Source organism: Mustela putorius, unplaced genomic scaffold (assembly GCF_011764305.1).
Source record: "Mustela putorius furo isolate JIRA1106 unplaced genomic scaffold, ASM1176430v1.1 tig00000127_pilon_pilon_pilon, whole genome shotgun sequence".
Classification (NCBI taxonomy): Eukaryota; Metazoa; Chordata; class Mammalia; order Carnivora; family Mustelidae; genus Mustela; species Mustela putorius.
This window is the reverse complement of record NW_025421288.1, coordinates 9,526,232-9,539,495: the sequence shown is the minus strand read 5'-3', so window position 1 is coordinate 9,539,495 and position 13,264 is coordinate 9,526,232. Positions and strand designations below refer to the sequence as shown.

The following is a 13,264-nucleotide window of genomic DNA, read 5'->3' as shown; positions in this document are numbered from 1 at the left end:
CTCACCCTATTCCAGTCTGTAGCCCCTCGAGCACCCAGCACCCATCCTAGGGCCAAAAGGAAAATAAAGCAGAATAAAAAGTTCAGACTGAGAAACTGGGCCCTGATCATGTGTTTGTGTCCAGATCCCGCCCCGCTAATGGAAATTTAGGATCTATTACTTAACCACTAAGAGAATTCTAAAGTATACTTGGCCAAGCTGTCTGAATATACAAGCCGAGATGACTGCTTGGACCTCCTGCCGCTCAGGCCAACGGTCAAGGACCAAGGGCTTGGTCTTGCCCAGAAGAAGGGTTTGCCCTATTCCTCTTCTCTGAGTCCCCAGGCCCGCTCGGCTGAACATGTATTTGCCCCAAGCCCTCTGCCCTGCACACCCTCCTCACACACACAGATGCCCCACACGGCGCTGGATGGACTTTTATTTTAAAGTCAAAGGCACAGCCTGGATGGGCTGAGGCAGTGACTGCAGAGGCCCAGCCCAGACCCTCAAGGCCCTGCCCCAGCCAGAGGCAGCTGTGCCAAGGGGGAGCGGGGGAGTGGGGAGAAGGGGCCTCCCCTTTTAGGGGTTGCCTACCTCCTTCCTTAGCCCCAACAGGGGAGAAGCAGGTGACATAAAGTGAGGCAGAAATGCTTCAGGGGTCCCCCAGGGCCTCTCCTTGAACCCCCCCCAACACAGGTCTTTGGTGGACGTAATTGCACAGACAGTCCATAAAGTGACAGCTGGAGGGGAGCCCCCTCCCAAGAGCAGGGCCTGGGGGGGGGGGGGGGGGGGGCAGGGGAGCAGTCCCAGATTCTCCCCCTGGCAACTCAGTGCGGAGAAATGGGGGAGGAGCCCTTCAGGGTGGAGCAGCCCCCTGGGGGAGAAGTGCCTTCGCGCCGGACTAGGCCTGGTCTCAGCAGAGGCCCCTCCCTCCCTGCATCTCTAACTCTATCTGGTAAGACATAAAAAAATCTCTGCTTATAAAAATACTTCTGCTCTGTCTGGGATTGGGGGGGGGGGGGGGAGGCAAGGGTAATCCCTGGGGATGGGGCGGAGCCGACACCTGAGGCTCCCAGGTCACAGACTCTATGGGGGAAGGAGGGGTCACTGTGGCAGGGGCTAGGAGGGCGGCAGAGGGCCGTTGGCTCGTCTGGGGGCTCCCTTGGCGGCGGGGGCCCTGCCCGCAGCGGCGGGTGCAGGGGAGACGCGGCGGGAGGTGGTGGCGCTCCGCAGCTTCTGTTTCCGCCTCTTCGCCAGCGGCGCGTTCTCCACGCTCTTCAGGAAAAAGCCCTCGCGCTTGCCGCGGTTGAAGGCCTGGCAGTAAGGAGGGGGTGAGTGCGCCACCACCACCGGCCGGGCCTCAGACTTCCAGATCCTAGCTTTGACCGCATTCGGGACCCTCCCTCCCATTCCACCAGGTCAAGGCCAACAGGTCATTGGCCTCCAGCCTACCCAAAGGTCTGGGTGCCCACCAACCAGAGGCCGGGCCTTGGTTCACCTCACCTTTCTGGGCTTGGGGGCGTGGCCTCCCAGAGGCCCGCCCCCCGCCTCCCAGCCCCACCTCCCACAGACCCCGCCCCTCACCATGAAAGTGGCGTTGAGCCCGGAGCGCACAGCTGGCCCCGAGGACTCCAGCACGTCGGGTGTCCGGAGTGGGGGCGAGGAGCGCGCGCTGCCATCCTGTAGCCATGAGCTTCCCCGCAGCCCCTCAAGCTTCAGCCGCTTGGCAGGGTCCACCGTCAGGAGCCCTGGAGCAGGGCAGGGAAGGGTTGAGGAGGGGCCGTGTGTGGGGTCTGCACCCCAGAGAGATCCCAACAGCCCCACTCTTCTCCTTGACCAGTCCCCCAGATGAAACACCTAACCCACTGTCGATCCCTGCCCCAGCACGACCCCATGGCCGCCCCCTCCCCAAGGACACCTGTGTCTATGACACCTCCCACCCCCTCCCGCCCCTCCTCCCCTCCTCCCCTCCTCACCTCGGACCAGCTCCTTGGCTTCCTCAGACACGCCCTGCCAGGCCTCCCCATCAAGAGAGAAGCGCCCCTCACGAATCTTGCACATGATCTCGGCCGCCTGGCTCTGCCCACCCTGGCCCGAGGCCCCCTGGAAGGGGACCTGCCCCGACAGCATCATGTACTGGAGAGGTGGGGAGAGGGGGAGTTGAGAACCGCTCCTGGCTGCAAAGCCAAGAGGGGCCAGGGGGCTAACTTAGCCCATCCTCAGAACCATCCCCCCTCTCCAGGAGGGTGACTCCTGAGGCCCATGTGTGATGCTCAACCCTGACTTCTGATCCCTAAGACTCGGAGGCCCTGACCCCAGACTCTGAGCAACCCTGCCACCCCCACCAAGAGGACCCCTGTACTCTGCCTCGGGGGTGTCCCTGCTGGTCCACATCAGGAAGCCCTCTGACCTCAGGCTCCAGGCACCCTGAACCCTCCCAGGGACCCCGTCCCATACCAGAATGACGCCCAGGCTCCAGAGGTCGCAGGACTCGTCATAGCCCTGCTGCGCCAGCAGCTCGGGAGCGGCGTACTGCAGCGTGAAGCACGGCGTCTGCATGGGCCCCGCGGGGCTCTGCGGGCGCAGCCGCGCAAACCCAAAGTCGATGATCTTCACGGGGGCTCCGGGCGTGTCATCGGCGTACAGAATGTTCTGGGAGGGCGGCAGGGCGGACGTCAAAGGCCAGGCCTCGGCGCCTCAGCCCTCCCCGGCGGCCCAGGCCCTGCGCCCACCTCGGGCTTGAGGTCCCGATGCACCACGCCCGCCTCCTCGTGCATGAAGCTCACGGCCGACACGAGGCTGCGCAAGATCTGGCTCGCCTCGGACTCGCTGAAGTGCCGCTTCTTGCGGATGTGCTCCAGCAGCTCCCCGCCCCGCAGCAGCTCCAGAACCAGGTACGTGTGCAGCTGCGGGCCCGAGTGACAGGGCGAGGTCACCACCTGGGTCGAGGTCCGACCTACCAACCGACCTACCTATGGACCTCGCCACCCCATCCCCGCCGGGCCCACCCACTGGCCAGGCCTCCCCCGCAGCGTCAGTTCCTGCCCCCTATTCGAGCACAGAACTCAAGACCACCCCAAAACCACTGTTAGGCCCCAAATCCTAGCCCCTCCCCGTCTTCCTCAAATTCTGTTCCCTTGAGCATCCTCCGCTCCCCCTTCCTATCCTCAGCTCAAATCCCACCTCCCTGCCCTGCCACCTCGCTCAGCGCCCCCACCCACCCACCCAGTCCTCAGCCCTGGCCTCCTGCCTGCCTCCCCGCCCACCCGCCCTCCAAGAACAGCCCCGTGGGTCCCTGCGTTGTGCCCCAGCCCAAGAAAGGGTCACCTGGTCGTGATGCACGTCGTGCAACTTCACCACGTTTGGATGCAACTGGCAAAGCCGTAGGGCGGCCACTTCTCGCTGCGTGTTCCCCTCCAGCCTGGGGGTGAGGCAGGCGGGTTCAGTTGGGCCCACATCCCGCCCCGCCCCCTGGACGCGGCTTTGCCAGGCCCCGCCCTCCCCGGGCCCGCCCACCTGCGGCTGAGGATCTTGACCGCGAACTCTTGGCCGCTCTGGCGCTGGCGACAGCGGCGACACACCGAGAAGCTGCCCTGGCCCAGCGCCGGCTCCCGCAGGTCCAGCTCGTACTGCTGGAAGAAGGGCGAGTCCTGGCGGCGAAGGGGGCGCGTCAGAGACCCTACCTGGGAGCCCTGCGGCCACGCCACGCGCCACCCCAGAGAGGCCCCAAACCTCACCGAGGTGACACCGTGGGCTCCTGGGGAAGCCAGCTTTGGAATCCCCGAACCCAGACACCCCGAAATCAACTTCCCATCTTGGCCCCGCCCACCTGCATCATGGCACTCCTGGCCACTGCTGCCCGGCCAGGCCGGTCTCCAGCGCCAGATGCTTCCAGCACATCTGTCATCATCACCGCGTTGTTATGGTCAAACAGGATGGAGGGCGCCACGAAGGAGTATCCCTGCGGGGGTGGAGGGGGCTTATGGGCATAAGGGCTGGAGGTGCATATGCAGTCCCTGGAAGGCCCAGACCCAGAGAGGGGCAGGGCTCATGGGGAAGACCCTGAACAAGAGTGGGTGGTTGAGACCGTTGCTTTGGTATCCCGGTGCTCACAGGTGTGTGAACATTTCATTCCGCCTTGTTCTGTGATCACTTGGGTTCACATCCCCCACCAGTGTGTGACTCCACGGTTCCCATCACAGTAAACCCACCCCCCACCCCCGAGTGCCAAGGGCATTATTCAGCACAATGCAGTGACCCAGAAAATGATGGACCCGAGGCATGAAAGGGCCCCGGCCTGGCATCACACACACTTAGCTTATGAGAATTCAAATCCACCCACTGAATACAAAAAAGCTTTATGCCTTCCTCTCAAACCAAACATTGGCCTCCTCTGCAAGGGGGTGGGGGGGGCTACTGAGGAAAGACAAAGAGGCAATTCAAGGAATTCTTAAGAGTAAGTTTAACAACGGATTGTTTTCTCCTAAAAACACAGCCCACTGTGCAGGAGAACGCAGGCTCCACACTTGTCCCTTAAGTTCACTGATCCATCCCCAGGGCCCAGATCAGTGCCTGCCACACTGTAGGCACTCAGTACATATTTCTGAATCATTGAATGAATGAATGAATGAATGAGAGGCGCCTGGGTAGCTCAGTCGGTTGGGAGTCCAATTCTTGGCTTTAGCTCAGGTCATGATCTCAGGGTGGTGGGATCGAGCTCCACATCTGGCTCCATGCTCAGTCGGCTGGAGACTCTCTCTCTCTCTCTGCACACCCCCCCCACCCACTCTCTCGCTCTCTAAAGTAAATACAGCTTAAAAAAAAAAACCTGCGAGACCATCGGTGGAGGCTTGTTCCAACACAGTCATCACTCAGGAGAGCCTCACAGGGGCGCTGACCCATCTACACTTGCTACTGGCCTGTTCTTATTTCATATTTAGGGGACCATGTCCTCCAGGCCAGGCCCCCACACCGGGCAAAGGGATACAGAAATTAAATGCAGTCGCTGCCTTCTGGGAGCTTCCAGACCAGGGGAGGCAGTCCCAGGAAGGCAGCTAGGATACAGCCTGACATGGTGCTCAGAAGGAGGTGCCGTCTCCAGAGGATGGGTGCACAAGGAGAGGGCAACACAGGACCAGAGCAGTGGGGAAAAATTCACACAGGAGCAGCGTCACACAAGGAGGCTTAAAAGGTGAATGGGAATGCCCGGGGGCAGGGGTGGTGCAGCCATGGAGAATTGCAAGTGCAAAAACAGGGACATGTGTTCTGTTCGTAGGTGCTAGTATACCAGGTGGGACCATAGTGAGCAGTGAGGCTAGGGCACTGAGCAAGGACTGCATCATGCAGGATCTTGAATGCCGAGCAAAGGAGTTTGACTTTGTACAAAAGGCCTAAGCTTCTAAAACTGAGTGGAGGGGGCCTGAGCTTCCACAAATGTGATGTGGTTTGCCAAGGAACATGCAAAGCCACAGTATAAACACAGCATGTCTTTCTAGTTGTCCACTTAAGCAACTGAACAGTTAAAACACTATCTTTACATAACAATAGATATATGGAGTAGAAGAGAAATTATCATGAAATTTAAAGATAACCATGTGACTCAAAGACGTGTCCTACCACGACAGTGTGTATGACTGACAACTCCAGCTACCCCACCAGTGGACGGGGTCTGGGGAGGATGCTGAGTCCTGATCAGAACACAGGGCCTATGCAGGGCCAAGGGTCAGGCCCCATCCAGGGTGGAAAGAGTATCATCCTGTCTCTACAGCACCTGCGGTTCTGTGAGCTCTCACTCACCTGGAAGATGCGAGGGTCCCCAGGTGGGGGGCTGCCAGGGGGTGAGTAGACAGGTTCCAACCGAGTAAATTCTTCTGCAAAGTTGCCCACATCCAGCTCAGAGCGGATCTGGGGTTGGAAAGGGGCTGGAATTTTCCTGGCAGCTAGAGCAACCCAATCCAAACCCTAGGGAAGCAAAATGAGAGATTGGGGGTAAAGGGTAGGAAGTTAAAACCCCTGTCCCCTCAAGCCACCCTCCCTGGACTGCTCCTCAGTGAGGCAAGGGTCTCTGGGATTTGGGTGGAAAGCTGTTCTACCCACCACCCTGGCTTCTGTTTTTCTCGCTCTGATAAGAACACCCCTACTTCCCTTAGCAAATCATCCCTCCACCACACTCAGTCAATTTTGGGACTTTTGATAGTGTTGCCATGCAAAACAAATCTCTTTCTTCAACTGGACTTAAATCTGGGAAGACATGGGCCTGGAGCTTCTGAGGACCCCTCAGGGTCTAATGATGAAGTTCCCATGCAGAAAACTCAAAAGATAAAGAAAGAAATTCTTAATAACCATAAATCCAGCACCTGGATGCAGCCTTGCCTGCATCACTTTTCCTTAGACTTTTCAAATACAGGAGCTAAAACATGCCTTTTTATGTTTAAGCTAGGATGGCAGAGACTGTTCGTCGCCCACCCTACTTCCATATTCCCTGTCTTCCTTAGTACCATAGCCCTGATGTTATTATAGGAAGCAATGTACATAACTAAAACCCAGGATTTAACAAACTTTCTTGTACTCAGGGGTGACCCATAACCTGTAAGCAAAAAACGTAAGAATCCAGAGAAAGAACCTCAAGAGGAAGGTGAAAGTTGGCACGTGCCCATTTTGCCCTTCCCCTTTTCCCCCCTGATTTCTGCCTAGATTAGAGCCTAAATGGCAAGTGCTCCAGCAGCCATTTTGGACCAAGAGGCAACCCTGGGGCTGGAGGCTGCATGCTAAGAATGGAGGAGCATTAAAAAAGGAAGAAAGGAGGTTGTATTTATGAAAACACCACAGCAGCCCTGGCCCGCCAACCTCTTACATGAGAACAGAAATAAATAAATAAACCTCTGTTTTATTTAGACCACTGTCTCTTTTCTTGGCAGTCAAACTGTTCCAGGGATATCACCATTTTGAGTTGAACTTTTTATCACTTGCAGCCAAGAGGCCTGATTTGGTCTCGAAGGCCCCAGGTCTGGCACCAGGACCTCAGCATTGCTATCACCAAAGAGGCTATCTTGAGAGAAGGGGTACTGTGGGGAACACACCTTCTAAGCATCGGGCCTCAAAGACCTTAGCGCCTCTCCAGTCTGATTGCCAATCAACCCACTCCCAGAATCCAGGGGCTGGCATGTGCTCAGGGTGGGGCCTGAGGAGTCCACTTAAGGAAACTGACGCTGCTCAGCCCCTTCCCCCACGAAGGGACAACTTCACCACGAGGTCTGTCTCAGAAAGCATCTCCAATGGACCGTGGTGGGAAGACTGGAAACAGCATTCGTAGCAGGGATAACTGAGTGCCTGACCCGCAGTAAATCCCCAGAAAGGGACACTTCCATTAGGATGTCAGACAAGTGGCAAATCTGATGCCACAAGTAAACAGGACACAGCAAAGAAGCGTCTGGGCTTCAAATCACCCAGACCTGGGTTTGGATCTGAGCTCCATCACTTCCTGGCTGGGTGACCTTTGGGCAAATGACTTACCCTCTCTGAACTTCAGTTTCTCCATCTGGAAAGATGGGGATCATCAGAATGCTTCTGAAGGTTACATGAAATAATCAGCAAAGAGCCAACACACGGCAGGTGTTCACTGTTACAGGGCCCTGCTAGGCAAGGACACCAGCCACACACAGCACTCGAGCCAGCAAGATCTCGCCAGGAAACAGAATTCATCTCACCCCGCCCTCTAACCTGTGGGTGCTCTTAACAAGTGAACAAAACCCAAGTGGCTGACCAACTGCCCATCAGAATGACAGGCACACAGAGAGTAGAGGAACAAAGAACAGAATGCCTGGGTGGGTGCAGAGAACCCTAAGTGTGACTTGGACTGCTGATGACACCTGCAAGCTGTCCCCAGCTCTACACCATCTCCTGTGCCATCCGGAGCAGGTCGCCTCCCTTCTCTGAACCTGTCCGGTGGAAGGACCTGATGAAGCCATTTTCAAGCCCCTGCCAGCCCTGACGGTCAACAAACCTACAATCCTTTCCCCCAGAAACACGCCTTCCAAGTTGCACCAGAGATGGGAAAAACAAACCCACGTTATGGGGTGGTTTTTCTAAGTCAGGTGAAACCAGCTGGTCTCAGACCATCCCCCAACCCAGAGCAGTGGCCTGGCCTGGGTAGTATGCAGAGAGGCGTGGGGGAGAGTCAGCAGCCTCACCTGGAAGAAGGGGTGGTTCTTGACTTCCTGGGCCCCCTGGGGCCCCGCACCCAGCCGCTTCTTGGGGTCCTTGCAAAGTAGCCTTCGCAGCAGGTCCTGTGCCACGGGCCCGATCCGGGGGGGGAAGGGAGGGGAGCACTTCAGGATCCGTCTGGGAGGATTGGGGGGGCGTCAGGGGCAGCGAGCCCCCTCCCCAACTGTGCCCAGGCCCCTCACCACCTCCCCTTCTCGTCCAGCCCTGCTCACCGGGACACCTCTGCCTGCGTGTTCCTCTCACCCTCCAGGGTGAAGGGCGAGGCCCCGGTCAGCAGCTCGAAGAGCAGGATGCCCAGGCTCCACCAGTCCACAGCCTGCCGGGGGCAGAGCCAGGGTGAGGGCCTGTGGCCGCCCCTGCCTCCCCACCACCGCCGCTCCCACCCACTCCCACGCAAACCCACCTTGCCGTGCCCTGACTTGCTGCGGATGATTTCGGGAGCCATGTACTCGATGGTGCCACAGAAGGAGAAGGTTCGTTCTTTCTGGGAGGGCAAGAGGACCCATGTGGGCACCCAGCAGTGCTCAAGGCTCAGAGCAGGACTTGCTGGGCTTGGGAGGGTGAGAGCACAGGGAGCCTCCTGCAGGCGGGCCCCCCACCTGTTCACCTCGCCGCCATGACGCACGCAGAGCCAGGCACGGAGCAGGAGAAAGGAAGGCGAAGGCTTGAACAGAGGTGCGGGAGGCGGGAAGACTGCCCTTCGCTCACCTCCTCCGTCAGGAACTCCTTGCTAAGCCCGAAGTCCGTGAGGACGATGTGGCCCTCGGAGTCCAGCAGCACGTTCTCCAGCTTCAGATCCCGGTAGATGATACCCAGCTGGCAGGTGCAAGAGAAGCACTGACGTTTCTTCCTCCCCAACAGCCCCCCCTCCTATGGCTTGTGCCAGGGCACCAAAACCCAGCTCGGGATAAGGGGAGCCCCCCCTAGAGAAGGGATCTCCAGTGCAGGACTAGGCCCAGGCCCGGGCCATCAAATGGGAAAAGCCACTTCCCATCACATGGGAAAAGCAAGGAAGGAGGACTCCCTGGGAACAGGCCCGAAGGACCCAGAAGGAGGAGAGCCTGGGTGAAGAGACCCATTGCAAGGCCTTGGGAGCCAAGGCATGAGGTCTCCATTTGAGGAAGTTCTGTGGAGTATGGCCCCGGGAGCAGCCCCAAGTTCCCTGTCAGAGGAAACCCCCTTTGAGGAGGTACTGGCTGGGGGGGGGGGCAGAGAAGGGGAGAGGAAAGAGACCCCTCCCCAGGCAGCACTAAGGCCTTCCCTTCCAGAAGGCCTGGGGAAGCGACTCTGGCCCCCACCGAGACCACCCAAGAGAGAGCGCATCCAGGCTGCCCTGTGGGGCGGCCTGGCACCAGGCCCAGACCCAGAGCCACAGCGAGCCCAGGTCCTCACCCACCTTGTGCAGGTGCTCCAGGGCCAGCACGATCTCGCCCCCGTACACGCGCACCTCAGCCTCTTTGAAGTGCTGGCGCTGGTAGAGGTGGGTGAACATCTCGCCTCCACTCACGTAGTCTGGGGGTTGGAGTGGAGGGTGGGAAGCCGCCCTGATGGAGCGGAGCAGCCCCAGCTGCCGCTGTGGCCCCCAAGGTCAGCAGGGGCCCACCCTTACCCAGGATGAGGTGCAGCTTGGCGTCTGTCTGGAAGGCATAGTGCAGCGTGACCAGGAAGGGCGCCTGGCGCACGAGTTCCAGCACCGAGCGCTCGGTGCGCGTGTGCTCCTGCGTCTTGGCGCGCTGCACCAGCGCGGCCTTGCGCAGCACCTTCATCGCGTACAGCTTCCCTGCATCGTGCCCGACGGCTTTCCGCACCAGGAACACCTTCCCGTAGGCTGTGGGAGCAGTGAGCCAGCGCAGGGCAGACCGTGAGCCGAAGGGTGGTGCGGACTGGTGGGGGCGGGGCGGGGGGGATGCCAACCCAGAGGGTGTGGAAACCGGGGGAAGGAGCTGGAGAGAGAGGCAAGGGTGCAAAAGGCTGATGGAGACTTGGGTGGGGGGAGCTGGGGTGCGGGAGGCGTATGCAGCCCCGGAGGGTCTGCAAAAGCGGGGAGGAGACTGTGCAAAACAGGCTAGAAGGCGTGCAACTCCGGGAGGCTTGCCGTGCAGGGTGGGGGCAGATCACAGGCAGAACTGGGCAGATGGGACAGATGCGGGGGGGATGCAAAGTGGACCAGGGAGGGATGTGCAAAAAACCCAGGCCGGGGACTGTGCAAAGCTGGGAGTGAGCAAAGCAGGAGACCAGACTCCCATACCGCTCGGGGGAGGAGGTGTGCAAATCCCTCAGGAGGGCTGCAAAGCCTGGAGGGTGTTGGCAAATCCCCGAGGACCTCGCAGGGAGGAGCCACGAGAATGTGGAGCAGCGCTAGGAGTAGGCATGTCCCTGGGAGTGGGCATGCAAACCCTGGCAGGGCAGGGCGGGGCAGGCAAGGCGGGCCGAGCGGGAAAGGGTGGGGGGCATCGCTGGAGGCCTGGCCCAGGACCAGGCGCGGGTGTGCCGGTTGGGAGGCCCAGGGCACCAGTCCGGGGACACCTGCCCCCAGGGGGGTGTGGGGGTCCTCACCTCCCGTGCCCAGCACCTTGAGCAGCTCGAAGTTCTCCACGCTCACCTTCTCCTCGTGCCCGGTCAGGTTGGCTGTGGGCACAGGAGGCGAATGAGCCCGGCCGGTGCATGCCCCCTCCCCGGCCGGGTCCCAGCGGCCCTCACCCGGTCCCGCGCCCCCCGGCCACCCCACGGCCCACCTTCGGTGATCCGCAGCTCCACGGCGCAGCCCTCGTCCTCGTCCTCGTCCCCCATGGCGTGCGGGTCGCCGGGGGGGCCCCCGCGCGGCTCTGCTCCGGGCGGCGCCGGTTACATGGCGGCTCCGGCCGGGGCGGGCGCTTCCTGGTGCCGCCTCCGGGGGCCGAGGCGGGCGCCGGCACCGCCTCCCGCTCCCCGCCCCGCGCGGCCTGAGTCAGGCGGCTGGAACGTGACAGCGCCGGGCTGCCGGTGGGCGGGCGGGGGCGGCCCGGCTCCCTCGGGCGCGCGGGGCGGGCCGCAGGGCAGTGCGCTCCGGGACGGCGGGCGACCCTCCTGGGGTCCTGGGAACACCCTTTGCAAACCGCGTCTGCGGTCGGGGGAGATCCTGGAGCCTCTACTGGGTGGACGCTCCCGAGCCAGATGTCTGCCCCCGGGAGTGCCCGCTGAAGCTGAGACACCCGGGCCGTGCCCGGGGGTGGGGGGGGGGGCACCCAGGCGCCTTTGAGCCGCCCCCTCCAGGGGACCGGACCTCCGGCAGTCAAGCGATTCTGTCCAGTTCTTAGCCACCAGGCCAGTGAGAGTTTTCATCAAGATCTCAGTTCACTCACTCGATTTTGATCACCCGACCAGCGCAAAGCGGGGAGGGGATGTATATGTTCCCTTGACACCTGGAAGCCTCAGGTGTATCCTTGCCCAGGTGCTGCCCGAGGAACCTCGGTCCAGCGCCTCTCACTCCGTGTTGGACTTGCCTTTGCAGAGGAGGGCCTGGGCTCCTGGGGCTCCCTGAGGACCCCGTGTCCGGGCGGTGCCTGCCCAGGTGGCGCCTGCAGGCGGCGCTGACACGGTGGGGAGGGGGCAGTGCGGGCGAGTCTCCCGCTGTGGCAGGGAGGAGTGACTGATTTCCTGACCAAATCTCTTTAGAGTGGACAAGTGAAAGCACCTCAGGCCCTTGCCACCCTTCGAAGCCCAACCAGTGCCATGCGCCCCTCTTGTGCTTCTGTCTCCTGTGGTCCCCAAGCCCAGCACAGAGCCCAAAGTAACCTCAAAAAAGGTGTCAGAGGGGCACCTGGGTGGCTCAGTGGGTTAAAGCCTCTGTCTTCCGCTCAGGTCACGATCCCAGGGTCCTGGGATTGAGCCCCGTATGGGGCTCTCTGCTCAGCAGGGAGCCTGCTTCCTCCTCTCTCTCTCTGCCTGCCTCTCTGCCTACTTGTGATCTCTGTCAAATAAAATAAATAAAATCTTTAAAAAAAAAAAAAAAGGCGTCAGAGCCACACAGGCAGCCTCCTCTCATGGTCCCACCCAGGGCCCCCTGGCTGGCCTGTCCTCTGGAGCCTCCCTGACCACTGACAGGAACCACCAACAGAGCAGATGGCCACCAGAGCCCAGAGGCGGAGGGCTATGGGAAGGGCCTTTCAGCTCCTCAGCCCAGCTGGAGGCTGGGGTCCATTCCCACCTCACCAGACTCTGAAGCGTGGGCCACCCCTCCCAGCTCTACCCACCCCACCCCCACCCCCCCATTCAGGTTGCCTCACCTCAGCCCTGGCAGCCCCACCCTGCCCCGGGCGCCACCAGGTGCCTTGACTCACGTCCTGCCAGCTAGCCTAATTGCCCCTTTCCTGGGTGTCGTTCTGGAAGCCCAGGTCAGAGACCAATGTCTTTCTACCTCCTGTGTCCCTCCATGAAAGCCTGAGACACTAGGTGACATCCCACTGGGCTGAGAACCCACTGGGGAGGAGCTCAACCCTTGAGGGGTGGGGAAAGAGGATGAGGAGCCAGGAAGAAGTAAAAGTAGAGGAGGAGGAGGGGTTGGAGCATCTGGGGCTTCCCTGGAGCCCAGACCCCGCCTTCTCAGCAAAGACAGAGCCCAGACTTGGGCTGCCCAGAACCCTACCTCCCCAGCCCACTGGGACATCCAAGCAAGCCCGACTAGCCCATCTCTCGAAGAAAGCAGGGTGAGGAAGCCCACGGGCACGGAGGAACCCAGCCCACACAGACTACGGCTGTGTGCATCGCAGGTGCCCTGGGACTCCTGGATACGGCCAGCAGACACAGAACACAGATTCAGTTGGTCTTATCCCGGCTTTATTCTCATGACCCTTGCATCCCAGATACAGCTCAGAGAGGGGCCCAGGTCACCCTCCCCAGTGAACAGTCCTTGGCCCCCCGCCCAGACCAAGCAGTGGGCTCTCGTGCCCACCTCTGCCCATCTCCTTCAGCTGGGGGGTCACCCAGAGCCGGCCTCCTCAGCGAGGGCCGCAAGGCAGAGCCAGTACCCTGGCGAGGAGCTGCTCCTGGGGACCAGCTGTCCCCTTTGTCCACAGGCTTATCC

At 60.6% G+C, this 13,264-nt stretch overlaps 1 protein-coding gene across 1 annotated transcript; it reads right to left on the bottom strand.

The window, feature by feature from the left end:
• Positions 1 to 402: 402 nt before the first annotated feature.
• On the bottom strand, positions 403 to 11,097 carry RPS6KA4 (ribosomal protein S6 kinase A4). Its single transcript, XM_004770450.3, has 17 exons — positions 10,938 to 11,097; positions 10,759 to 10,830; positions 9,812 to 10,030; positions 9,599 to 9,714; positions 8,911 to 9,018; positions 8,606 to 8,686; positions 8,415 to 8,518; positions 8,169 to 8,319; positions 5,776 to 5,940; positions 3,809 to 3,940; positions 3,496 to 3,629; positions 3,307 to 3,400; positions 2,712 to 2,885; positions 2,437 to 2,631; positions 1,956 to 2,115; positions 1,564 to 1,727; positions 403 to 1,293 (listed from the first exon to the last, which is right to left on the bottom strand). Exons 1-17 carry the CDS (start codon positions 10,990 to 10,992, stop codon positions 1,099 to 1,101), a joined length of 2,319 nt encoding a protein of 772 aa, XP_004770507.3. The 5' UTR covers positions 10,993 to 11,097; the 3' UTR covers positions 403 to 1,098.
• Between the last annotated feature and the right edge of the window lie 2,167 nt (positions 11,098 to 13,264).